Raw genomic sequence first — 27,817 nt, 5'->3', positions numbered from 1 at the left:
AGTTGGTGTCACTTGCTGTACAACACTTAGTCCTCAGTATCTAAGGGTTTGTCTCCACTGCAATAAAAGACCCATGGACATGGTCACAGCTGGCCTGGATCAGCTGACTTAGGGTCACAGGGCTCAGGGTGTTAGGCTATAAAATAGCAGTGTAGATGTTTGGGCTCTGAGACCCCCTTAAGGGGAGTGTGTCTCCTCAGAGCCTGGTCTCTAGTCTGAGCCTGAATATCTACACTGTTGTTTTTAGCCCTGCAGCCTAAACACTGCTAACCTGAGTCAGCTGACTCAGCCTCTGGGATTTGGTGCCACAGGTTTTTTATTGCAGGTATCCTAAGAGTCATTCTGTTTGTCTTCACATGCATTGTCCCTGTTGGACACAAATCTATTTAAGATATTCATGACATCAGTGCATTGAAGATTTTTTGGATTAAGAGCGAGACTAAGATTTTGAATTCAGTCAGGAAACAAATTAGGAGACACTGGAATTCGTGGGAAACTAGTTTGCTGTGCTCTCATCATCAATCAATCAATCAATCAATCATCTTATTATTTCTCAGCATTACACATAGGGATGTTTTGTTTTGTTTTGTTTTAAACAAATACCCTTCATAACATACAAGATATTTAAGCATAAAAAGGGAAAAGCTACTGTTTAACATTTATCTCCACCAATAGGAGCCACCAATAAATCCTGACCACGAATCAACTCTGTAAGTTTAGGTACTCAGCTGTTTTGTTTAAACCTCTGCAGAATTCCAGCATTTTAGTTGTTCAAATTCACTTGTTTTCCTTTGACTTTCCTTAAAATTCTGCTCTGCCTGAGAGTGCTGTCTTCTGGAGGTCACCGATTGTGATGTCCTTCACTCCTGTCATGTTCTTGAGAGCTCATTCATACCCTTAAGGTACACCCCAAGTGTTCCAGTAATCACTGGGATTGTTTTTGTTCTAGTTTTCATAATAGTTTCATTTTCATACTTCACTATCTTCTCTTCTTTTTTCATTTTTATATTTCTGTCTGTTGGTTTGGCACCTCAATTCATATGGTGTCGTTTGTCTTCTTTCTACAACAACAATCAATCCCATTTCCCCGCAATGTGACAATTGCCAGATCCACTAGAATCTTAGCCTCCTCAAGTGTGCTTTCAATTTGGTGGTTGTAACACTGTATGGTTCCTTAAAATGCATACTTGCCACAGAGACTCCAGTGTAGACACTTGGTAGCCTCATTTTGTCAGGATTGTCTGGCTATGTGGACTCTCCTCAGGCCCTATGCTACCAGCACTCCCGGCTATCTTCGAGACACCAATGACTTCCTGAGGAAACTACAATCCATCGGTGATCTTCCAGAAAACACCATCCTGGCCACTATGGATGTAGAAGCCCTCTACACCAATATTCCACACAAAGATGGACTACAAGCTATCAGGAACACTATCCCCGATAATGTCACAGCTAACCTGGTGGCTGAACTTTGTGACTTTGTCCTCACCCACAACTATTTCACATTTGGGGACAATATATACCTTCACTGCTATGGGTACCCGCATGGCCCCACAGGATGCCAACATTTTTACGGCTGACTTAAAACAACGCTTCCTTAGCTCTCGTCCCCTAACGCTCCTACTCTACTTGCGCTACATTGATGACATCTTCGTCATCTGGACCCATGGAAAAGAAGCCCTTGAGGAATTCCACCATGATTTCAATTATTTCCACCTCACCGTCAACCTCAGCCTAGATCAATCCACACAAGCGGTCCATTTCCTGGACACTACTGTGCTAATAAGCGATGATCACATAAATACCACCCTATACCGGAAACCTGCTGACTACTATACTTACCTACATGCCTCCAGCTTCCATCCAGGACACACCACACAATCCATTGTCTACAGCCAAGCTCTAAGATACAACCACATTTGCTCCAATCCCTCAGACAGAGACAAGCACCTACGAGATCTCTATCAAGCATTCTTAAAACTACAGTACCCACCTGCTGAAGTGAAAAAACAGATTGACAGAGCCAGACGAGTACCCAGAAGTCACCTCCTACAAGACAGGCCCAACAAAGAAAATAACAGAACACCACTAGCTGTCACCTTCAGCCCCCAACTAAAACCTCTCTAGCGTATCACCAAAGATCTACAACCTATCCTGAAAGATGATCCCTCACTCTCACAGATCTTGGTGGACAGACCTGTCCTCGCTTACAGACAACCCCCCAACCTGAAGCAAATACTCACCAGCAACCACACATCACTGAACAAAAACACTAACCCAGGAACCTACCCTTGCAACAAAGCCAGATGCCAACTCTGTCCACATATCTATTCAAGTGACATCATCATAGGACCTAATCACATCAGCCATACCATCAGGGGCTCATTCACCTGCACATCTACCAATGTGATATATGCCATCATGTGCCAGCAATGTCTCTCTGCCATGTACATTGGCCAAACCGGACAATCTCTACACAAAAGAATTAATGGACGCAAGTTTGACATAACACTCAGAAACCAGTAGAACACTTTAACCTTTGTGGTCATTCAGTGACAGACCTGCGGGTGGCAATTTTACAACAGAAAAGTTTCAAAAACAGACTCCAACAAGAAACTGCTGAGCTGGAATTGATATGCAAACTAGATACAATCACCTTAGGTTTAAATAGGGATTGGGAATGTATCAGCCATTACAAACATTGAATCTGTCTCCCTTGGTAAGTATTCTCACACTTCTTATTAAACTGTCTGTACTGGGCTATCTAGATTATCACTTCAAAAGTTTTTTTTTTTCGTTACTTAATTGGCCTCTTAGAGTTGGTAAGGCAACTCCCACTTTCTCATGCTCTCTGTATGTGTGTGTATATATCTCCTTAATATATGTTCCATTCCATGCATCCAAAGAAGTGGGCTGTAGCCCACGAAAGCTTGTGCTCAAATAAATTTGTTAGTCTCTAAGGTGCCACAAGTACTCCTGTTCTTTCTGTTCATATAGTCTCTCCAAGCTGGCTCCCACAGCACCCAACACTTTAGTTTTTAGTATTTTATTTTATTTTATTTTATTAACATAGCACTTAGGAGCCCCACTTATGGACTAGGGCCTATTGTGCAAGACATTGTACAAATATTGGACAAAAAGGCAGTCCATGCCTGAGACAGCTTAGTTGCTTGGGTGATTGGCTGTGCATTCTACCCCAGAAGCAGCCTCCATACCACAGTTGTATAGAGTCTCTGGTACAATTATAAAAGCTTGGGTCCTTAGAGTGGCTGGGTCCTTAGAGAGGAAAAGTTGTGCTTTCCTAGCCATCTTAAGATAAAAGGCAATCCGCGCAACTGTAACCATCTGTGTATCAAGAATAAGAGGAGTCCAGTATAGCCACTAAGTTTTTCCATCTTTTATGGTGTGTGGTCTGTTGTTAGAGTATTGTCAAGTTTCTTTGAAGAATTATCTCCCTTCATACCATCATCACTTATGTCTTTTCTGTACTGAGTATGAGCTAAGTTCTCTTTGTCCATCCACTGATTTTTTTTCTATGCATTGAGACATTTTATGCAGAAAATGGATTGGTGGTGAGGAAAATATATGGTTAGTGTTTTCTAAATGTTCTTGGCATAGGAGTGACGTCTCATAGCCTCTTATAGATATTCATAGATTTTAAGGCCACAATCATTATCACCTAGTCTGACCTCCTTCATGACATAGGCCACATCACCCTCTAATTCAGTGAAACCAGATTGGTTGATGTAGAATCTATCTTTTAGAAAGGACATCCAATCTTGACTTGTTCTGCCAAGTCAAATGCTATTTGATTATAGTGGAGTAAGGGCACAATATAGGAATAGCAGCATGTCGCTGCGATTGTTCCAATAATCTTTTTATTGTTCCAGGTCATTTCATTAGATCCTTTTCTTAAGAACCCAGATGCACTTAGGACCCAAGCCAAAGACCATTGAAATTACTTGAAAGACTCCCATTTATTTTAATTTAAGAAGGATGAGGTCTGTAGATGAGCAGACTCACCCCTGCGGTGCCTCCTGCTGGTTGTCCACGGGAATTAGCTCACTGCCAGCCTGGAGCGCCCTCTGCAGGCCGGTGATCTGCCTGTCCTCTTGGCCCCCGTGTCCCTCTCAGGACCCTGGTGCCCCTTTAACTGGGTCTCTCCCTCCTGGGGAACCCCCAGCCCACTATCCCCACTTTGCCTCAGTATTGGCTGCTGCCCAGTCTCCATCTAGCCCCTGTCACTGGGGCAGACTGCAGTATCAGCCACTCATCACAGGCAAAGGGGTTTGGACCTGCTGCCTTTGCCTGTCCCTGGGTTGCCCCCTGAAACTCCCAGTACCTCTTGGCCTAATGCTAGGTGGCAGCCTGGGGCTTTCCAGGCAGGAGCTCCCCAGCTCCTCTGCCTTTCCCCAGCCCTGCTCCACTCGAGGTACCTTGTCTAGCTTTGTGCAGCCAGGCCCTTCTCCCTCTACAGCCAAAGAGAAACTGTCTGGGCTCCTGGCTCGCTTCCTCTTATAGGGGCCAGCTGGGCCTGATTGGGACCTGGCCACAGCTGGGCCTGCTTTCTCCCAATCAGCCCAGGCTTCTTGCCCCAGCTACAGCCCTCTCTTGGCTCTCTGAAGGGCAGGAGCGGGTAACCACCCCACTACAAGGTCCTTAAATAGGAAGCTTTTTCATATGTTTCAATTTAGGTAATTGTGTGGAAGCTTGAAAACTTGTCTCTCACACCAACAGAAGCTGGTCCAGTAAAATATATTACCTCAGTCAGCTTGCCTCTCTAATCTAGGTAATTGTGACAGAGTGTGAGTAGCCTAAGGCTGACTCATCACTATGTGCCCTTTGGAAGCAACCACACAGTGGGGTAAATTGATGAGGTAATAGTTTAAGTACTAAGTGATCAGCTAATTAATTGGGTGATTCTGCTCATCAACTGGAAACAGTTGAAGGAGAGGCAGCATGAGACAGAAGGGAGTAGAGAGAGCTAGAAGGAAGGGTTAGGGCACTGGCAAAGTTACAGCACCGGCAGTTACAGCGCCGGTCAGAGAGCACAGAAGGAAAACAGCTGTTGTGTGTTCACATTGACAACTGCCTGCACAATAGTGTGTTCATGCTTGCGGCACTTGCAGTGGTATTCAGAGCAGTGCACTCTGGGCAGGTATCCCACAGAGCACCTCTTTCTCTTTTGCCGCTAAGACTGGGTCCAGTGTCAATGCCCCATGATGCATTGCTTTGCACCCCAGAAATCCCAGTGCTTCCGTCCGCATTTGGCACTATCTTTCAACAGTCTGTGTACTGCCCTGCCTTTTTCGAGCTGCAGGAATGGGTCCCGAACTGTTGACCAGTGTGCTGCTTGCCTTGACCAACATGTCACAAGTGGCAGTAGAGTTATTCCTTAAACTGCAACGGCAAGAGGAATTCAACACTGATTTTGCCATGTGTGGTAGTTATGTCATGAGATTGCTTGTGGCACTGAGTGGTGGGATCACATCGTGATGCACGTCTGGGATGATGAGCAGTGGCTGCAGAACTTTCGCACGTGGGAAGCCACATTCGTGGGACTGTGATGAGCTCGCCCCAACCCCGCATTCAAGGACACGAGAATGAGCGCTGCCCTATCGCTGGTGAAGCACATGGTGATTACACTGTGGAAGCTGGCTAATCTAGACTGCTACCAATCACTTGCTAACCAGTTCGGAGTGGGAAAGTCGACCGTTGATGGAAGTGTACAGGGCCATTAATCGCATCCTGTTCCAAAAGACCGGGGCTCTCGGCAATGTGTGTGACATTGTGGATGGCTTTGAACAAATGGGCTTCCCTAACTGCGAAGGGGCGATAGATGGCATGCACATTCCAATTCTGACACCAGACCAAGTAGCCACAGAGTGCATTAATCACAAGGGGTGTTTCTCAATGGTTTTCCAGGCACTTGTGAATCACTGTGGACGTTTCACAGACATTAACGCAGGCTGGTCCAGAAAGGTGCATGATGAACACATCTTTCAGATCACTGTCCTGTTCAAGAAGCTGCAAGCAGGGACTTTCTTCCTGGACCAGAAGATCACCGTAGGGAAGTCGAAATGCCCATTGTGATCCTGGGAGACCCCGCCTACCCCTTAATGCTGTGTCTTATGAAGCTATACACAGGGCAATTTGACAGCAGCAAGGAGCGGTTCAACAACAGGCTCAGCAAATGCAGAATGACTGTGGAGTGTGCATTTGGCTGTTTAAAAGCCCACTGGCAATGCCTGTATGGGAAGCTGAACATGGCTGATGACAATATTCCTATGCTTATAGCTGTATGCTGTACGCTCCATAATATTTGTGAAGGGAAGGGTGAAAGCTTCACTCAGGGCTGGACCACAGAGGCTCATCACCTGGAGGCTGAGTTTGAACAGCCAGAGACCAGGGCTATTAGAAGGGCACAGCGCAGAGCTATATAAGGATCAGGGATGCCTTGCGGCAGCAATTTGAAACTGAAAACCACTAATATTGTTGCTATGCTCAGGATTGCAGTGCCTGTAATGCTAGGAGGTGATTGGTGCACATGGTGCAAGATGGGGCCTTAACATAATTGTATGTTGCTTTGCAGTGCTCTTTTTGCTTTTACTTAATAAAATAAAGATTGCTTTCAAACAAACACAATTCTTTTTTTAAAAGACTACAACCAGAGTAGAGACTCAAACAAAAAATTCATCAGCAGGGAGGAGGATGGGGGAAGGGAAGGTCTTAAGAGCAGGAGCGGTTCCGGGATGGCTACAGATTTGTATATGTTCAGGAATCATACCCAGCCTTCTCCTTTGGAGTACAATGCAGCAGGTGTTGTACTTCAGCAGGGCCAAACTGCAGAGGGATGGGTGTTGAGTGCAGTGGGTAGTGGGAGTACACAGTGCTGGACTGTGAGGATGGAGGAGTGACATGCTGTCGGTTGAGAGTGGAGCCAGGAGGTTGATAACAGTGTGTTGGCAGTGTGTACGGGGGCGCATGGGAAAGAGTTTTGTGACAGCGGTTGCAGGGGAGGGCAGGCATGGAGCTACTTGGTTTGAAGAGCTAGTATCGCCTGAAGCGTGTCCACTTGGTGCTCCATGACGTTTAAGAGCTGCGCCGTGGCTTCTTTCTGGTGTGTTGCCTTCTCCTTTTGGTCCCTCTTCTCACTCTCCTGCCACTCGTTCAATTCCCGTTTCTCGGCAGCAGAGTGCATCATAACCTCACAGAGAAAGTCTTCCTTAGTTCTCCTTGGCCGCTTTCTAATTCTGCACAGCCCTTCTGCCGCTGATAACAAAGAGGGAGGCTGGGCTCCCAAGGGCATCTCTGTGAAGTTTAAATGCAACATTTTACAGAAGCAGTATTGTTGCTGCAACACAGACAACACTGATTCAATGCTTTAAAACACAGCCAGTGCTCTCACACCTGACACTTACTGGCTGACCCCAGGCAAGCACACATGAGCCACAAGACCCTCAAAATGGTGAGTAACCACAGGGGCAGGGGAAATCACTCTTCCCAGACCCTGCTGTACACTGGGCGGCTCTTGGGCACTTGAGGAGTATCATAACATATTTCCCAGATTTGGACCTTAGCGTCCAAAATATGGGTGTTAGCATGAAAACCTCCAAGCTTAGTTACCAGCTTGGACCTGGTAAAGCTGCCACCACCCAAAAAATTAGAGTGTTTTGGGGCACTCTGGTCCCCCAAAAAACCTTCCCTGGGGACCCCAAGACCCAAATTCCTTGAGTCTCACAACAAAGGGGAATAAACCCTTTCCCTTCCCCCTCCTCCTTCCCAGGTGTTCCCTCCCTGGGTTCCTGGAGAGATACACGGAAGCAAGCTCCGTGAATCTAAACAGAGGGATTCCACCCTCCCTATTTCCAGTTCTGGAAAACACAAGTACTGAGATAGCTAATCTCTCTTCCCCCTTACCCAGAGGGCATGCAAAGTCAGGCTTAGTAAATCTAACACACAGATTTTCCCCCTGACTTCTTCCTCCCACCAATTCCCTGGTGAGTTACAGACTCAATTCCCTGGAGTTCCCCACTAAAGAAAAACTCCAACAGGTCTTAAAAAGAAAGCTTTATATAAAAAGAAAGAAAAAGTACATTAAAATGGTCTCTCTGTATTAAGTGGACAAATACAGGGTCAATTGCTTAAAAGAAATATGAATAAACAGCCTTATTCAAAAAGAACACAATTCAAAACACTCCAGCAACTACACACATGTAAACACACAAAAAAAATCTCTTTGTACTTACAACTGGGAAACAGAAGATTAGAAAGGCAGGAGACAGAAAAAATCCTTCTCGTAGCCGAGAGAGTACAGGCACAAGACAAGAACAAAGAACTCACACACAAACTTCCCTCCACCCAGATTTGAAAAAGTCTTGTTTCCTGATTGGTCCTCTGTTCAGGTGTTTCAGGTTACTCCTTTCCAGGTGAAAGAGACATTAACCCTTAGCTATCTGTTTATGACATGCCCCCCAAATTGCAGACAGTGGGGAACCTCACTGGCGGCGATTTCCTCCTGTGTCAATGGAGTGGTATGCCCGTTCAGTCCGTCCTGGGGTGGCTGAGAACAATGCGGCGAAGCTAGTGCACAGCTCCTTGATTTGTCGCCGCTGCAGACGTTGCAGGGTGGTTGAGAGGTTCACCTCTTCCACGCCACTGTCTTTTTTCCCTTCGTAGTAGACACCTTCAGGCCACTAAGCATCATCTTCCTGGACTGTAAACTGACAAACCTGTATGTCTCTGGAAGAGAAAGGCTTGAGAGAATTAAGATGGTACACTCTGGGCTTGAGTGAGGAATTGGGAAATGCTATGAGGTAGTTCACAGTTCCCAGGTGCTCTTGGACCGTGAATGGCCCTTCCCATGATGCTTCCATCTTATGAGCCTGTTGCGCCTTTAAGACCATAACCTGGTCTCCTACCTTGAAGGAACGTTCTCTGGTATGTTTGTCATACCAGGCCTTTTGCTCTTCCTGAGCATCCTTTAGGTTTTCTTTAGCAAGGGCTAAAGAGTGTCGGAGGGTGCTTTGTAGGTTGCTTACAAAGTCCAGAATGTTAGTTCCTGGAGAAGGCGTAAACCCCTCCCATTGCTGCTTCACCAACTGTAATGGCCCCTTAACTTGTGACTATACACAAGTTCAAACGGTGAAAACCCTAAATTGGGATGTGGTACAGCCCTGTAGGCAAACAGCAACTGCTGCAACACTAGGTCCCAATTATTGGAGTGTTTGTTGATGAATTTACGTATCATGGCCCCCAAAGTTCCATTAAACCTTTCCACTAGGCCATTGGTTTGATGGTGGTAGGGGTGGCAACCAAGTGGTTCACTCCATGAGTTTCCCACAGTTCTTTCATGGTCCCTGCCAGGAAATTAGATCCTGAATTTGTAAGGATGTTGGAGGGCCAACCTACCCTGGCAAAAATGTCTGTTAGGGCCAGGCACACAGTGTTAGCCCTGGTGTTGCCTAGAGCCTACTTTCTTCTGGGTGTGTTTTTTGGGAAAGGACCCAGAATATCTACAGCTACTCGCTGAAATGGGACCTGAATTATGGGGAGTGGCTGGAGAGGGGCCTTGACCTGGTCTTGGGGTTTTCCCACTCTTTGGCATACTTCACAAGACCGGACATACTTGGCAACATCCTTGCCCATCCCCTCCCAATGGAAGGACTTCCCCAATCTGTAGTTGGTTCTGTTAACCCCAGCATGGCCACTGCGATGATCATGGGCTTAAGCTTAAGAGCTTCCCCCGGTATTTAGTTGGAACCACCAACTGTTTTTGCGGCTGCCATTTTCCCCAGTGTTTACCAGAAAGAATTTCCTTGTATAAAAAGTTTTTGGTCTATAACAAACTGGGATTGATTAGAAGAGCTGAGAGGCGGTGGGGTGCTCCATGCCGCCACCCAAGCTTTTTGAAGGGTGTTATCTGCTTCCTGCTCAGTCTGGAACTGTTCCCTTGAGGCTGGGGTCACCAGTTCTTCCTCAGACTGGGGACTTGGGCTTGGTCCCTCTGGAAGCGATGTAGGTGATGGGGTTGCTTTTGTTGCTGGTGAACTGCTCTTCGCTGGTGCACCTGAGGGTATTTCAGGCTCTGGCTGAGCCCCTTGGGTATGGTTGTCTGCTGCTTCTGCCAGTTCTGGCTCGCTGGCGCCCTCTGGCATTGAGTTTGAAGATGTGGTTGCAATTGCTGGTGCTGGTTGCTGTTCCAGTTCCGGGCCTGGGACTGGAGGTGCTGTGGCTGTTTCAGTGGTTGGCATGTGTTATAACCTTATTCCCAGATTTGGACCTTAGCGTCCAAAATATGGGGGTTAGCATGAAAACCTCCAAGCTTAGTTACCAGCTTGGACCTGGTACTTGCTGCCATCACCCAAAAAATTAGAGTGTTTTGGGGCACTCTGGTCCCCCTGAAAAAACCTTCCCTGGGGACCCCAAGACCCAAATCCCTTGAGTCTCACAACAAAGGGAAATAATCCTTTTTCCCTTCCCCCCTCCAGATGCTCCTGGAGAGATACACAGACACAAGCTCTGTGAATCCAAACAGAGTAACTTGCCCTCTCCGTTTCCAATCCTGGAAACAAAAAGTACTTTCCTATTTCCCCAGAGGGAATGCAAAATCAGGCTAGCCAATACAACCCACACACAGCTCTCCCCCCTGATTTCTTCCTCCCACCAATTCCTGGTGAGTACAGACTCAATTTCCCTGAAGTAAAGAAAAACTCCAACAGGTCTTAAAAGAAAGCTTTATATAAAAAAAGAAAGAAAAATACATACAAATGTTCTCTCTGTATTAAGATGATACAACACAGGGTCAATTGCTTAAAAGAATATTGAATAAACAGCCTTATTCAAAAAGAATACAAATTAAAGCACTCCAGCACTTATATTCATGTAAATACCAAAGAAAAGAAACCATATAACTTACTATCTGATCTCTTTGTCCTTACACTTAGAAACAGAAGATTAGAAAACAGAACTACTTCTCCAAAGCTCAGAGACAGCAGGCAGACAGACAAAAGACTCAGACACACAATTCCCTCCACCCAAAGTTGAAAAAATCCGGTTTCCTGATTGGTTCTCTGGTCAGGTGTTTCAGGTGAAAGAGACATTAACCCTTAGCTATCTGTTTATGACAGCATGGAATCCGGGTCCACTACCTCTGTCTGGGTCTCTGGTAACACAGACGGGGCGTCTGTGGACGGCTCAGGAACAGGAATGGGTCTGGAAGCTTGCCTGGTTTGGCTACGTGTAACCATTCCTACTCTCTTGGCCCGCTTCACCTGGTTGGCCGAGTCTTTCCCCAGTAGCATGGGGATGGGATAATTGTTATAGCCTGCAAAAGTCCACATTCCTGACCAGACTTTGTACTGGACAGGCAGTTCAGCTGTAGGCAAGTCTACAGCTTGTGACATGAAGGGGTAAATTGTCACTTGGGCCTTTGGGTTGATGAATTTTGGGTCGACAAAGGATTGGTGGATAGCTGATACTTGTGCCCCTGTGTTTCTTCATGCAGTAACCTTTTTTTCCGCCCACTCTCAAATTTTCCCTTTGCTCCAAGGGTATTTGAGAGGCATCTGGGCCTGGGGATCTTTTGGGTGATGGTGGTGTAATGAACTGCACTCGGTTGGCGGTCTTTGGGCAGTTGGCCTTGATATGTCCCAGTTCATTACACTTAAAGCATCTTCTAGATGACTAGTCACTGGGTCGAGGTGGGTTACTGGAGACTGGTGAGGTAGAAGAATAGGGCATCTGTGGCTTTACTTGGGTTGTAGGTGGGGTCTTTGGTTGCCCTCGGTTGTAGGGTTTATTGTCGGTGTGCCCTCTGGGGTATTCGCTCCCCTTGACAGTAGCTTTCTTGCTTTCTGCCACTTCCATCCATTTAGTTCCAATCTCCCCCGCCTCAGTGAGATTTTGGGGTTTTCCATCTTGTATATACCGTGTTATGTCCTCAGGAACACCATCCAAGAACTGCTCCATTTGTATGAGGAGGTGCAGTTCCTCCAAGGATTTAACATTGTTTCCGGATATCCAAGCCTCATAATTTTTCCCAACGTAGTAGGCGTGTTTGGGAAATGACATATCTGGTTTCCACTTTTGGGTTCTGAAACGCCGACGGGCATGATCCGGGGTTAACCCCATTCTGTATCTGGCCTTGGTTTGAAAAAGTTTATAGTCGTTCATTTTCTCCTTAGGCATTTCAGCTGCCACCTCTGCTAAAGGTCCACTGAGCTGTGGCCTCAATTCTACCATGTACTGGTCTTCAGGGATGCTGTACCCAAGATAGGCTCTTTCAAAATTTTCCAAGAAGGCCTCAGTGTCATCACCTGCCTTGTAGGTGGGAAATTTCTTGGGATGTGGAAGCATAATTGGTGAAGGGTTATTAGGATTGGCTGGAGCATGCAGCCCAGCTGGCGCTAAGTCCAGTTCATGTTTTCTTCCTTTTCTTTCAGCTCCACCTCTTTTTGTCTTTTTTCCAGTTGTCGCCTGTGTTCAGCTTCTTTGATTTGTGCTTCGGCCTCCATTTTTGTATTGGAAGGCATGGTTCCTGTTTCCTTGTGCTGGGGTGCCCTCCGGTGTTTAGCTTCTGAACTGCAGGCTCTCTGTTGCCTCCTGGGGTCTGCCTAGCAACAATGCCTTTTTCCCTTTCTTCCTCTAGCTAATCTTTTAAATGTAAAGTAAACCAGAAAAACCACTTTATTTGCATGTGTATTGTGCTGGTACTTGACTCCTAATGGGAGTGCTATGTTTAACAAAAGACCCTTAATAGTTCCTTAATGGTTCCTTGTTTAATATGCAAGCCAAAACTGCAAGAGAGAGCAGAAAAAAAAAATCTCTCCGGTTCCTTTTAAAACCAAACCCTCTCTGCTTAAAAGCCCCTAGCAGAGAAAAGAAAAATATAATATTCCTACTGGCTTCTGGATTCTATCTATCTATCCACACCGCTGTGCCACCATGTCATAACATATTTCCCAGATTTGGACCTTAGCGTCCAAAATATGGGTGTTAGCATGAAAACCTCCAAGCTTAGTTACCAGCTTGGACCTGGTAAAGCTGCCACCACCCAAAAAATTAGAGTGTTTTGGGGCACTCTGGTCCCCCAAAAAACCTTCCCTGGGGACCCCAAGACCCAAATTCCTTGAGTCTCACAACAAAGGGGAATAAACCCTTTCCCTTCCCCCTCCTCCTTCCCAGGTGTTCCCTCCCTGGGTTCCTGGAGAGATACACGGAAGCAAGCTCCGTGAATCTAAACAGAGGGATTCCACCCTCCCTATTTCCAGTCCTGGAAAACACAAGTACCGAGATAGCTAATCTCTCTTCCTCCTTACCCAGAGGGCATGCAAAGTCAGGCTTAGTAAATCTAACACACAGATTTTCCCCTTGACTTCTTCCTCCCACCAATTCCCTGGTGAGTTACAGACTCAATTCCCTGGAGTTCCCCACTAAAGAAAAACTCCAACAGGTCTTAAAAAGAAAGCTTTATATAAAAAGAAAGAAAAAGTACATTAAAATGGTCTCTCTGTATTAAGTGGACAAATACAGGGTCAATTGCTTAAAAGAAATATGAATAAACAGCCTTATTCAAAAAGAACACAATTCAAAACACTCCAGCAACTACACACATGTAAACACACAAAAAAATCTCTTTGTACTTACAACTGGGAAACAGAAGATTAGAAAGGCAGGAGACAGAAAAAATCCTTCTCGTAGCCGAGAGAGTACAGGCACAAGACAAGAACAAAGAACTCACACACAAGCCTCCCTCCACCCAGATTTGAAAAAGTCTTGTTTCCTGATTGGTCCTCTGTTCAGGTGTTTCAGGTTACTCCTTTCCAGGTGAAAGAGACATTAACCCTTAGCTATCAGTTTATGACAAGGAGAGCCAGCACTATAAGGGGGAGCCTGATAATCATTCCTGTCCCCACACTTTCCACAGGAGGTGATCATTATGGAAGATATCTCGCTGTAGAGGGTGAGCAGGGAATCAAGTAGGGTCTTCTTCAAGCTTGCAGCTTCCACCCTGGTCCCTATGTGGTTCACCTGTGTGCAACAATGGTTTCCCCAATGATGGCAAAGTGGCGCTGGAAAGTTACCATTAATGGGGCAAGAAGCAAAGCAGCTCTGCTGAGGAACCTGTGGCAGCTGATTGCCCAATATCTCCATGAGAATTTCCTGGAGATCTCTGAGGGAGGTTCCCATGAAGTGAGGGAGTGTATCAACAGCCTGTTCTGCGACTCAGACTAGACAAGCCTGCTTTCTCCAACTCTCCTGCCCCCAACAACTTGCTTCAGCAATTCCCCAAATCAGATCCACTTACCAGGGGCCTCCTCTCCTGTTTGCGCTTCACCAAGATTCAATTGCTGTGACTGGCTAGGCTCCTCCATGGTAGAAAAGAGCTCCCAACTGCATGCATCTCTGGCCTCCAAATCATCCTCTGCCTCGAGTCCCCCTTTCCCCTCTTTGTCCAAGATTTCCTCCTCCTGGCTCAGTCCACCCTCGACTGGCATGCAAGCCAATGAAGTATCCACAGGGGCCTTCCCAGTGGACGTGGGGTCACCACTGAGTATTGCATCCAGCTCTTTGTAGAACCGGCAGCTCATGGACGCAGCACCGGAGTGATGGTTTGCCTCCCACACCTTGTGGTAGGCATTCTGCAGCTCCTTCACTTTTACCCTACACTGCAATGTGTCCCGGTCATGCCCCTTTCTATCATGCATCATGAAATCTGTCCATAGGTATCATAATTCCTATGACTGGAGTGCAGCTGGGACTGGACAGCCTCCTCTTGCCAAATGCTGATGATTGCCTGGTGTGTGGAGCAGGCATGGCCACCTGGAAAGATACATTGAGACCACTGCATGTATCACCAAGCAAACAGGAAGGGGACTTTCTGATATGCAAAGAAATGTATGGGGTGGGGTGGACGGTTAATCACCTGAGGGCAGGGCAGTAGAGTTCAAACTGATGACCTGAGAGGTGAGAACAGGCATTGTGGGACACCTCCCAGAGGCCAATCGCTGTGCTGTAATCACCACGGTGTTTACACTGGCACCGCAGCACTGTAGCCCCAGCGCAGAAAGTTGTCCTCCTCTCATTGGGGTGTTTTTTTTAGAGCGCTACAGCTGCACAGTTTATGCACACTAAGTGGCTTGGCAGTGTGTACACCTTGGGAGTTACAGTTCAGAAAGCTGCTTTACTGCGCAGAAACTTGCCATTGTAGACGGGGCCTTAGAGAAGTCCAGGATCTCACAGAGGAGCGATCTTTTCTCTTCTGCCCTGTGTGTTTGCAATAGGTAAAGATTTGGGGGAAATACTTATTTATGCTGCGGGGAGCAAATATTTATAAAGCACATTGTAAATAAAACACCTAGTGTTGAATTTACAACTGGAGTGCATAAGGATTGTTTGCACTGAGAATCCAGGGTGAGGGAACCCCATTCTGTGACTCCAGAAATGGTCTAGTCCCTTAGTGCTACATCAATTAACCCTTTTTTAACTGTGTACAGTATATCTCCTTTAGCATTCTCTTCACTAACTCACTGGATAATGCCTCCATTCTAAGGATTGACATACTAGCCTTTTTAATTAAGCTTCAGTTCTGTCTCCTCTGGCAACTAAAATCTGAATCTGATCTGAGGTAATTAGGAACTTCATTAGCTCACCGTGGAAAGTGATGGATATTTGACTAAAGCCCAAGGAATGACAATGGAATACATGAAACTGAAATGCATACAGTCCATTTGACCTGAGTGCAACACAATATCTCATAATTAAACCATTTCTTCAAGTATGTACAGTTATCCATATAGCTTATCTAGAAAAGATGTATTATAGATGTTAGAGAGGTAAAAAGAGGCTGCCTGGAATAGGGCGGTATGGTACACACTGGAATTAAAAGAAGTAAATCAGCTTATGTTTTCCTGTTCATTTTAAGTCTAAAATTCACAGGTGATAAATGAGCCTGCAGCTGCAGTGTAGTGTTATTGGAGCACTATTTCTTGTGGACATTTTATTTGTCACAAGTATACTTTTCCTTCAGAGTCCAATCATGAAATTTATTTTAACAGGTTACCTGTACTAACATTTTGTCACAATAAAAGTACACATTTCTTAACAGGAAGCATTCATGTTGAACATGAGCAAAGCATGCAAATCCAATTTCCTTCTGTTTAGATTTTATTAGTGTCCTTAAACCTTTATTTTAAGCTGTTTTGTTACATTGAGATTATGGCTATTTCATTACAAAGGGCAGTTGGGGATATGTGTACTATTTAAAAGCAGTGAGTGGTTTTCTCTTTTGTACCTATTCATAGACTTCTGATCTTTTTAAAACGTTGGAAAGGGGCAAATTGCCATCCCAGGACATTCACTGCTGTTTCCACTTTTCTAATTTATAAAAATATTGAAATAAAAAGTTTAGGTTAAAAGTTAAATGATCTTTAATAAGATGAATGTAATCACTAATTGAATTCCCAAGTTTAGTGGCCTCATGCAGAGAACAGTGCATGAGATTAGAGAAGTGGAAGTAAGATATACAGTATTAATGCATGTTTCCCTTAGTTGTTTAGTAAAATTCTAGAAATAAGTTATTGCTGAGTCAATCTGATTTGATGTTCTTTCCATTTCTGAAAGAAGCTACTAGAGACATTCATGCACCTTAGCATTTTGCGGGAGGGGGTTTGTAGTCATGAGTGACATACGATTTAACACCTTCCTCAAATTCCCCCCATCATAATGATTGAGACTGGATATTATTTTACAGGTCAGTCACTTGATCTTAGGGAAGAGCTCCTAATACTTCCTACTTTATTCCACTGAACCCTATTAGTATTCACTTAAAAGTGTCAGCTTGCTCTAACCTGCTGACCAAAGATAGAGTGCTGGCATAAGAGACTTTAGTCTTCACTGCCAAGGATGTTGGGGAGCTTCCTACCCTGACCTTCTCCTTTCTGATAATAAAGAGGGGTGCTCTTGGAGAGTGAAATGTCAGAAGAAGAGGTGCTGGAGCAAATTTATAATATAAAAATCCAGATTATATAAATCCAAGATGTTTGATGGAGCTTAACTATGAACAGGCTAAGCAATAATAAAAATGTGCAATATCTCTTTAAAAGCAACAAGTGGGATTACAGATCGCAAATGTTATACCTGTATTTTCAATACTCTCTAAGATTGATACAGCTAGTTATACACAGTAAGCCTTACATCTGTACTTGGCAAACTGGTTGAAATGATCAATAAAAACAGAATAAGAAAACACTTAGAGGATCACAACATGATAGGGTCTAACCAGCATAGCTTCTGAAAAGGAAAACTAATCTCTCATAATTCTTGAATGTGTCAATAAAATAGTGAATGAAGAAGATCTTGTAGACATTTATTTAGATTCCAAAAGACCTCTGATAAGTTACTGCACAAGAGATACTCAAGAAGCTAACCAGTCATAAGGTGAGAGGCAAAATATTGTCATGGATCACAAATAGGCTTGGAGATAGAAAACAAAGAATAGGATTAATGCTCAATTTTCATCATAGAAAAATAGTTAATAGCAGGGTTCCTGAAAGTGTGTACTAGGTCCCATGTTTTTTAATATATTTATTAATTATCAGGAAAGTCACAGGGTGGGGAGGAGTAGTGAGGTTGCAAAATTTGCCGATAGTGCAAAGTTATTTAAGTTAGTCAGGACAGGAGAAGACTGTGAGAGATTCAGAGAGACCTAGACAACCTCGGTGAAGGAGCAACATGATGGCAAAGGCAATTCGGTTCCATTAGAACCATTTACAGGGTTCTAAATTAACTCTTCCAACTCAGAAAGGAGACCTGGATGTCATTATAGATAGCTTAATGAAGACTTCTGCTCAGTGTACAGCTGTGGTCAAAAAAGCTAACAAGATATTAGGTTGCATAAGGACTGGGATGTTGAATATTATTACTACCTTTATATAAATCAATGCGGTGACCTCATCTGGAATGCTCTGTGCAGTACTGTTCACCTCATCTTAAAACTGATATTGCTATACAAGGAGGAGTTCAAAGGGTGATGAGAATGATCAAAGACATGGAATAACTTTCATATGGAGAGAGAGCCTTAGAAATAAATGAATAAGAGGGGACATGATAAACGTCTATAAAATAATGCATGGAACAGGGAAGGTAGATGGGGAATGTCTGTCTCTTCTTCCTGTTTCATAAGAGAAGAACCAGGGAACATTCAATGAAGTTAAAAGGTGGGAAATTCAAAACTGATAAAAGGAAATACTTTTCCACACAATATATAATTAAATTGTGGAACACACTGGCACATTCTCATTGAGACCAAGAATTTACCAAGATTCAGGAAGGGATTTATATGGATAACAAGAGTATCCAGGGTTATTGTCATTAAATATGACAAAAAATTGTGGAAGGAATATTAAACATCATGCTTCAGAGTTTAAGACAGTTTCTAACTATTAAATACCAAGCCAAGACCAAATGTGGTGGACAGATTATGACACATCTGCCTGCTGTGGTGCTCTTACCTACCTCTAAATCATTGGGTGCTAGCCACTGTCAGAGAGAGGATACTGGACTAGATTTATCTCAGGTCTGATTCTCTATGACAGTTCTTACAGACTGTGGGAAAACTACAAGAAAAATAGCTGTATCTCTCAAGATGAAATAGAGATGAGCCTGCCTACAAAATGAGGATTAACTGCTAATTTTGTGATGATTATGAGTTGTAGTCCACAATGAGTATCTGTTCTTGTTCCTTGGCACCACAAAGCAGTTCAAGAAGTTATTTGGACTTTTGACCATGGAGATCTGGGATAAATCTGACTCTGCTTTATTTGTCTTTGCTATTTACATCCATTTTTGTTTTGTAGTGCTTTGGCCTAAATGCAGTAGGTTGATTTATTCTCCTTTACACACCACATGCACTGGGGACAATCTTTTATTACTGGGGAATACAGTACCTGTACTGGTGAGCACTGAAAAGAATTGACCCATTGCATACTTATGCAATGAATGGAAAAGTAAACTTTTCTGTAAAATGTTCAATGAATCCTTGTGAGAGACTTTCCATAGTTTATTACAAATAATCTAAATGTTTTTCTGTCAGAGTTATCAGAAATCTGCTGTGATGAATATACTGCTTGAGATTCTCTCTTGTAGTTTATGAGAGCTGTACAAACCCTTTGAATGAATGACAGCCTTGTGTTCAGTCTGGGACTATCTATCATATAATCTTGTACATCATCAGGTCACTACTTTAATCCTAAATTATTCATGTATGCAACCATAAAGCATTAGAAATAGGCTCATCATTTTACAAGTATTTACCCATCCAAAACCTTCACCCAATTATAATGTATCCTAAAAGTTTAAGGAATATTTGCTCAAAGGAAAACTTTTATCTAAAACATAGTAGTGGAACAAAAGAACTTGCTAGTTTTTAAGACTATTGTGATATAATGTAATTTAATGTTTTGTTTTATTACTAGTTCTGGACTTCTTGCCTTAGGAAAGTCCTTGGACAGAGAAAGCACTGATCGCTACATTTTGATTGTTACAGCCTCGGATGGCAGACCAGATGGGGTGAGTTTCTATTGAGAGTTTGTTATCATACCAAGATGTTGGGAGCTGGAAATAATATAACCATAGAATCTTTTATCTGAGTCTTGAATGAATAGATCTCTGACATGCAGCAATTTCTCTATATGCAAGAAAGGTTTGTGTAGGTACCTCCCATGCACCACTTTGAAAATGTACCACTTTTAGACACTAAAACAAAAATGATTTTGCCAGCTCACTTTTGACATTTCTTTGTTCTGCAATAGCAAAAATAAATACAATAAATGCAACTGTTCATCCAACTGTGTGGGATCTTGTGACCATTCAATTTCCCTGATACTTGGAGTCCAGTCTCCCTAAACCTGTCGTCTTCTGCATACCATTTTGAAAGAGCTCCCTTTTATCGTGTGCAGTCATATTCTGTGTTGTTTTCTCTGTCCTATTAAATGTATTACTCCATCTTGGTTCAGAATTTGCACATAGCAAATGCTGTCCTAGTTAAATTTTTTTAAAGTACTTAAGGAAATCAATTTGCATGAGTGTTTCCCAAACTTTTTATGAACTATAACAGGCATTTTTCTTTTACTTGGAAGTTAGCAAGAAATTTGCAACTTATCCGTTAGGAGTTTTGGACTTCTTTTTCTGCATGTTCTGCCAGAGGCAGTTAGACACTTGACAATGTGTCGAGAAGTTAGATTAATCTCTCTCTCATTACATTCCAATGATTTTTTAAATTACCTATTGTTATTTTGCTTCCCTTAAACTCTCTCTGCTTGTGTATTGTTAGCTTCTGCAGTCTTCAGAGAGAGGATCATCCATCTTTAGTGTTTGGAAAGCACCTTGCACATAGTTCAGTCTATAATAAATAAATAATTTTGTTGAATTACTGGCTGTTCATTTCAGGTTTCTGAACCACTTTTTCAGAACCTTAACTAAAGAACTAGAAGAAAATCATTTTACCTCTCTAAAAATGAATTTGAAGCATTTCATCTAATATATTTTGGCACATTTAATGAAACTGTAATATGGTTCTTAAAATATTATTACCCACACAAAAGCATCATTAATTCAGATTACATTTACACTGCTCACTCCTTAAGGCAGTGAGTGCAAAGAGTACATATGCCACCCGTATCTCTCCCCCAGCATGGGTATCAATAGCAGTATAGACAGTGAGGCACTGCTGAAGTGAGTAAAGATATGCCTGAACCCTTAGGGTATGTACTACTAGGTATGTACCTACATGGCTCTCTACTTGCCCAAGCAATGTCTTCTCATCTACACTGCTAAAAGTAGCAGTGTAGTGTCCCTCTGCCAGTGCCCAGAGCCCTTCACTGCCATATGTAGCTACACACCATAGTGTGATATACCTAGTTTTGCACTGTGGCGTGTAACAATATGTACCCCACATGCTGCCGTAAATGGTGTGAAGTATAGATGTACCTTCAGAGTGAAGGTCCATCCAGTACAGTTCCTGACAATAAGACAAATACTAAAAAGGGAGGAAATCATATGATAAAGTAATACTCACACACAACACAAGTCTCTGAGCATTAGCCCACTGTACTTGTGAACCCACACCAACACACAGTAACACCACATTCTCTTTTAGTGGAACAATATAATTATCTTCAGTGTGTATATCAAAAAGCTGAAAATCACATTTTATAATTATACAGATATCTCTATCTAAAATGTCTTTATCCTCGTAAGTAGAAAACTGGATGAGGTAGTAGTGGGTGTGGAGATATTAGTTGGCATTGCATGGGCACTTGTCAAAGAAAGGTCAATAGACAAAAGTCATTCTTAAAGTCTGCAGAAAACCCAAGATGAAACTTTCCCATTCTACAATCTTAACAGATGCACAAGAGTGGAGTAATTCTTTTGCAGATCTTTCATGATGGAAATTAAAAATTGGAAGAGAAATGGTTAAAAGTACCTTGGCTGAGTGTTTTTTTCTGCACCTGCTAGAAGTGCAGCACAGAATGGCTCCTCCCTGCAGGAGAAAGAGAAAAATATGACTTAAGTCATTTTTGCACCTCTCCATTTTGTGCACTTCTAGGAGTCACAAGGCTGCTCTACATTATGGCACCCCATCCCCCAGACTGACTATGGGCTGGTTCTCAGCAGTAAAAAAAAAAATCCCTGTACTGCTGAGTGCTATTAAGATCATCCTGCTTTCAGTTGCTGGCACATCTCCTGTGTTGGAGCTTACAGCCCTTTCATATAGGGGAACCCATGGTTGTCCTACACAGTTTCTGCTTGGGGCAAAATCTCCCCAGTGTGGTGAATTTTTACAGCACCATAGCAATATACAGGAGCCATAACAAGACCCAGCATCTCAGCCCTTCTCTTAATAGTCTACATAAAATAATATTAAAGTAATTATTGTCTTAATACTTTACTTTTTTGACACTTCGAACCCTTCTCCATCCTTTAATCTCTATGAGCTCAGCTGCTTTTCCAGTGGTCATTTTCATTTTCAGCACAGTGGCCATTTTCATCTCTTACTTTTCTATAGCAAAAAATAAATCTGGAGAGTTTAACAACTCCTATTATGGTTTTGGTTATAGAAAGACTATAGTCTGCTGCTAGAATAGTTGAAAATATTTTCCTCCTTTTTTGAGCTTAAACCCCATCCTTCCTTCACCTCTTGCTCACCCTACATCTCTTAATTCAACTTTTAAAGTAAAATCTAGTGTTATAGCAGCCCAGCCACTTCTGAAGTACTGCTGAGTGTAGCAGCAGGGCTGGAGTTGAATGAAATGTGACTTTTTTTTTCCCCTTTGAAGTTAAATTGCCTAAAGTGCTGCAAAGGAACCATTGTATTCATCTCCCAGCCTTGTCCCCAACCTCTTCAGGCATCTGAGCTGATGTACAGCTTCCCTTTCACATGAAAAGTAACTGACTTTCCTTTATGTGTGGAAAGTGAAACTTCATTAATGCCCAATTATCTATGCAGCTTGGTGGCCAGGTGGGCAGTTCCTTTAGAGATCAGGTGCCATTATGTCATATGTGAAAAAACTTCACTGTCATTAAATGATCTAATGAAAAAACTGGTGATGGCATTCCTGTGTGGTGTGGGGGGTTTATACAAAAGGAAAACATCACCCAAAGTCACAGTTGGGCAGTCAAATACTTGGTGTTCATAGACCTGTTCTAATGTCAATCAAAAATATTCAGTGGTCCTTTGCTGTTGGGTAAGATATTTTAAATCCAAAGTGGAGTGGGGAGTTCACAAGTGAAATCTCATTGACTCACGTGGTGCTATTCTTTTTCTCATATTGACTATTATAGATAGGAAACAATGGTTACTTTTTTATGAATGAGGATTACTGCAGTTTTTCTTCTAACTGTTCCACTTTAGACTTTGTTACAGAGGCATATTCTTTTTTGGAAAACACTGGTGTGGTATTACTTATGAAGAGGAACACTATAGTGGGAGGAAGGCTTGTTTCAAGTACCTAAACATTGTTTAAGGAGTAAAACTACTTATTACATATTTAAACACCATTATCTGGCATAATAATCTGATTTGTTTCCATCCAGCAATATGCTACCAAAATTAAAATAATTAAGTAGATTCAAATATACATGGAAAAGCTTAGCTTTTACATTTAATTCAAAATCTGCTTTAAGAATTAACCTGTAGAGCAAGGAAAATTACTTTTGTTTTCCGTAAAAAAAAAATTCCTTTCCTTAATTGTAACATGGACATTTGGTTTTGGGACATTTTACACTCCCGTTGTTCAGAGTAAGTATTAGGACCAATGGTTGAATAATCATTTTAAAATTTAAGTCATATTATCTCATTCAGAGTTTCCAAGAACACAGACATTTAGGAAATATGTGAGAACTCCTATTCAGAGCAGAACAAGCAAACAGTTTTTAATTGAATGCACTGGACAGTTTCAGTACCATGCCCTAGTTGCTTCAGTTTGATTGACATTTTCAGCTTAACTGTCTTGCGAATGAGAACTTCAACTGCTGTTAGTCAGTTTTTAAAGAACTTTGACTTTTTCTTGTCCAGTTTCTAAATAATGTATAAAATAGTTGCCTTCCACCTCTTCCCTCAAACCCCCACCCCACCTCGTTCCACCCTTGCTCTGCCCCCACTCCGTCCCTTCCTCTAAGGCTGCACCCACACACCACCTCTTCCCTGCCTCTTTCTGCTCCCTCTGCATGCTGTGGAGCAGCTGATCCACAGCAGGCAGGAGGCACTGGGAGGGGAATAAGTTGATCAGTGGGTTGCCAGTGGGGGGGGGGGGGGTTGGAGCGGACGTGGCAGAGAGCGTGGCTGCCAGTGTGTGGTAAGCACCCGCTATTTTTTTTCCATGGGTGCTCCAGGGCTGGAGCACCCATGGAGTTGGTGCCTATGATGTGTAGCATGAAGGGATTAGATTTTATGTCGCAACTATATGATTATATGTCGTACCCAGGAAACTACAGACCAGTTAGTTTAACTTCTGTGCCAGGGAAGATAATGGAGCAGGTAATCAAAGAAATCATCTGCAAACACTTGGAAGGTGGTAAGGTGATAGGGAATAGCCAGCATGGATTTGTAAAGAACAAATCATGTCAAACTAATCTGATAGCGTTCTTTGATAGGATAACGAGCCTTGTGGATAAGGGAGAAGCGGTGGATGTGATATACCTAGACTTTAGTAAGGCATTTGATACAGTTTCGCATGATATTCTTATAGATAAGCTAGGAAAGTACAATTTAGATGGGGCTACTATAAGGTGGGTGCATAACTGGCTGGATAACCGTACTCAGAGAGTAATTGTTAATGGCTCCCAATCCTGCTGGAAAGGTATAACAAGTGGGGTTCCGCAGGGGTCTGTTTTGGGACCAGTTCTGTTCAATATCTTCATCAATGGTTTAGATGTTGGCATAGAAAGTATGCTTATTAAGTTTGCGGACGATACCAAACTGGGAGGGATTGCAACTGCTCTGGAGGACAGGGTCAAAATTCAAAATTATCTGGACAAATTGGAGAAATGGTCTGAGGTGAACAGAATGAAGTTCAATAAAGATAAATGCAAAGTGCTCCACTTAGGAAGGAACAATCAGTTTCACACATACAGAATGGGAAGAGACTGTCTAGGAAGGAGTATGGCAGAAAGAGATCTAGGGGTCATAGTGGACCACAAGCTTAATATGAGTGAAAAGTGTGATACTGTTGCAAAAAAAGCAAACATGATTCTGGGATGCATTAACAGGTGTGTTGTAAACAAGACACGAGAAGTCATTCTTCCGCTTTACTCTGCGCTGGTTAGGCCTCAACTGGAGTATTGTGTCCAGTTCTGGGCACCGCATTTCAAGAAAGATGTGGAGAAATTGGAGAGGGTCCAGAGAAGAGCAACAAGAATGATTAAAGGTCTTGAGAACATGACCTATGAAGGAAGGCTGAAGGAACTGGGTTTGTTTAGTTTGGAAAAGAGAAGACTGAGAGAGGACCTGATAGCAGTTTTCAGGTATCTAAAAGGGTGTCATCAGGAGAAGGGAGAAAACTTGTTCACCTTAGCCTCCAATGATAGAACAAGAAGCAATGGGCTTAAACTGCAGCAAGGGAGATTTAGGTTGGACATTAGGAAAAAGTTCCTAACTGTCAGGGTAGTTAAACACTGGAATAGATTGCCTAGGGAAGTTGTGGAATCTCCATCGCTGGAGATATTTAAGAGTAGGTTAGATAAATGTCTATCAGGGATGGTCTAGACAGTATTTGGTCCTGCCATGAGGGCAGGGGACTGGACTCGATGACCTCTCGAGGTCCCTTCCAGTCCTAGAGTCTATGAGTCTATAACTCATTATGTAAGTCTGGGGCAGATGCCCAGTGCACATACTCCATAGGAAAGATATATAGTTACCAGATAAATGGCTTGGAAAAGGACTTAAAAAGAAGGTGTTCAATAGATTGGCTGGTAGACCTGGAGAGAAAAAGAGGGTGGCTGGTGGAAGCTCCCAGGTAATTACTGAATAAACATAGGGTTACCTACATTGTATACTTTTATCTGCAGGGTAATCCCAGACATTTAATAATAAAATTATGGCCTGATTAAAACCATATCAAGTGTTTCCTATCCTTCTTTCAGTATAGCTGGATAAGCAAAGTATGCTGAATTTTTGTAAGAAGCAAGCAATCCTATTCTGTGCTATTTAAGAACTTAAAATAACAATGTGTGTGTGTTTCTTCATTTGTATGTGAGATGAGTATATAACGTACTGCAAGATCATTAATTTACTGCTCTTTGTATTTAAGGAACACAGAAAGGTGGATGTGTTTGTTGTGGTCTTGCAAGTAACTTACAGAAGACATATATAGCAATGATTAAAAAAAATTTAGGAACTGTGAAAAGTGGAAATTAGGTGCCAAACTCTTGACTACAGAGCACAAGAAAATGGTGTTTGTAGAAGGTCCTGTCTATTTTTCACAGCAGTGTCCTTCCAGAATGTCCAGTGGCTTAAAATCAATATCTGTTCATCTTACAATACTGTTGAAGGGCTGTCACAGACTGTTAATGAAAACTGTAAAATATTGTGATGTGAAATGGAATGTTTTGTAGTACATTCCATCTTTGCATTTACTTCTAGCCAAACATGAGGCAGAGGCAGAACTGGATAATAAAATAATATTCCTGTCCACAAGGCCATGAGATGCGCAGGTGAGCATAGCGTATCTTTGCTGTGTAATTCTCTTTCTTAATGCATCTTATCCTTCACCAAAACAAATCAACACCACTTTTAGTGGAGAAAAAAGATTCAGTCCCTGGACTATATAGGATAAATTACATTATCCAAGCAACAAAGAGTCCTGTGGCACCTTATAGACTAACTGATGTATTGGAACGTAAGCTTTCATGGGTGAATACCCACTTCGTCAGATGCATGGCAGAGGGGCATTGCTGACACATGATGTCATATATCACATTGGTAGATGTGCAGGTGAATGAGCTCACACCATCAGGGGTGAACATGTAAATATAGCTTTCTTAAGTTTAATATACAAAAATCCTGCCATGTAGAGCAGATTCTTTTTCAATCAAATAAGGCCCTGGACTTTTTGCTCATATCTTATTGCTTACCAACTCCTTTGTATTTTAAGATGATAGTCTTTGTATTAGACTTTGTCTAAACTAATAAACTTGTTTGACATCAAAGCTAAGAATATTCACTTTCCTGTGGCAAACAATACGCTCATTAATTCCCAGTTTCCAATTAAATGGCAGGGTACAAATAAAGTAAGTGACATTTTCTTTATATTTATATTCTATTCTTTAACATTTATGAGAGCGTTGCATACTTAGAGCAAAATATATTTGTGTAGTCTATTTAAATATTGTGTTTATTGCTTAGAGATGAATTATGGATATAAGAACTCTTTCAGTTGGCTTAAGAAAGCTATAAATTGCAGATGTTCATATTTTATTAGACATTTATTATATGTGTGAAGAATCCATTGTTTGCTTCAGCAGCAAATAGGAAGTACCCAATCCTTTTGAGAAGTTGCACTGTTGCTGGCTTTTCATGTTACACATTCCAATGATAACTTTAACTCTGACCTATAAAACTTTATTTTTTTTAAAAATCAGTGTAGCTACTTACATGGAGATTATGAAAAGTTGAAAAATGTACATGCAGATATTGTAGCATGGGATCTGCATTACTGACATCCAGCCCTGTATGCCTCCTAATGTAGTCACTACACCTCTATAGAAAATGCATCAGGATATACATAGAAATAATAGTAAGTTGTATTTTCTTCCCCTTTCTCTCTAATCCTGATTCAGTAAAGTGCTTAAGCAGGTATCTAAATCCATCCCTATTTAGGAAACCACTTAAGCATATGCTTATGTCCCATTGACTTAATAGTAATTAAGCACACATTTTATGTTAAGAACAGGCTTAAATGCTTTTTTTTTCTTTTAATTGGAGTCTCTGCTTCCATAGAGATTCCTGCTTTAGTGGTGAACGGTGCTATTTTTTGCATTTTGTTTTTTTAAATACCCCATGCACAAGATAGTGACTTGTACTCTTTGCCTATCAAATGATGAAATGTAACTTTTTTGGATTATGCATGGAGAGGAATGGATAAAATGTTTCAGGTTCTGATAATATTTCTGAATCTTGAATTGATGTGCTTCAAACTTTGTGTGAAACTTTTCATTAATTCTGAGTATTAACTCTAAATGTTGGGAAGCACATAGATTAGGCTTGATGTTGATCAGTTATAAGAGGTTCAAATTAGGCTTTCAAATTAACCTTTAATTG

At 42.4% G+C, this 27,817-nt stretch overlaps 1 protein-coding gene across 5 annotated transcripts in view; it reads left to right on the top strand.

Annotated features, from left to right (window-relative positions):
* Window positions 1-27,817, top strand: part of PCDH15 (protocadherin related 15) — a 1,497,017-nt gene that overhangs the window by 1,164,602 nt on the left and 304,598 nt on the right. For all 5 annotated transcript variants that reach the window (XM_030569599.1, XM_030569597.1, XM_030569596.1 and 2 more), the window contains one exon: window positions 19,476-19,569. In XM_030569599.1, the coding sequence (XP_030425459.1) occupies window positions 19,476-19,569 (94 nt within the window). The remainder of the gene's footprint in view (window positions 1-19,475; window positions 19,570-27,817) is intronic.

The sequence above is a fragment of the Gopherus evgoodei genome, chromosome 7, assembly GCF_007399415.2.
Source record: "Gopherus evgoodei ecotype Sinaloan lineage chromosome 7, rGopEvg1_v1.p, whole genome shotgun sequence".
Lineage (NCBI taxonomy): Eukaryota > Metazoa > Chordata > Testudines > Testudinidae > Gopherus > Gopherus evgoodei.
The sequence above is the reverse complement of the archived record's forward strand: the minus strand, read 5'-3'. Positions and strand labels throughout refer to the sequence as shown.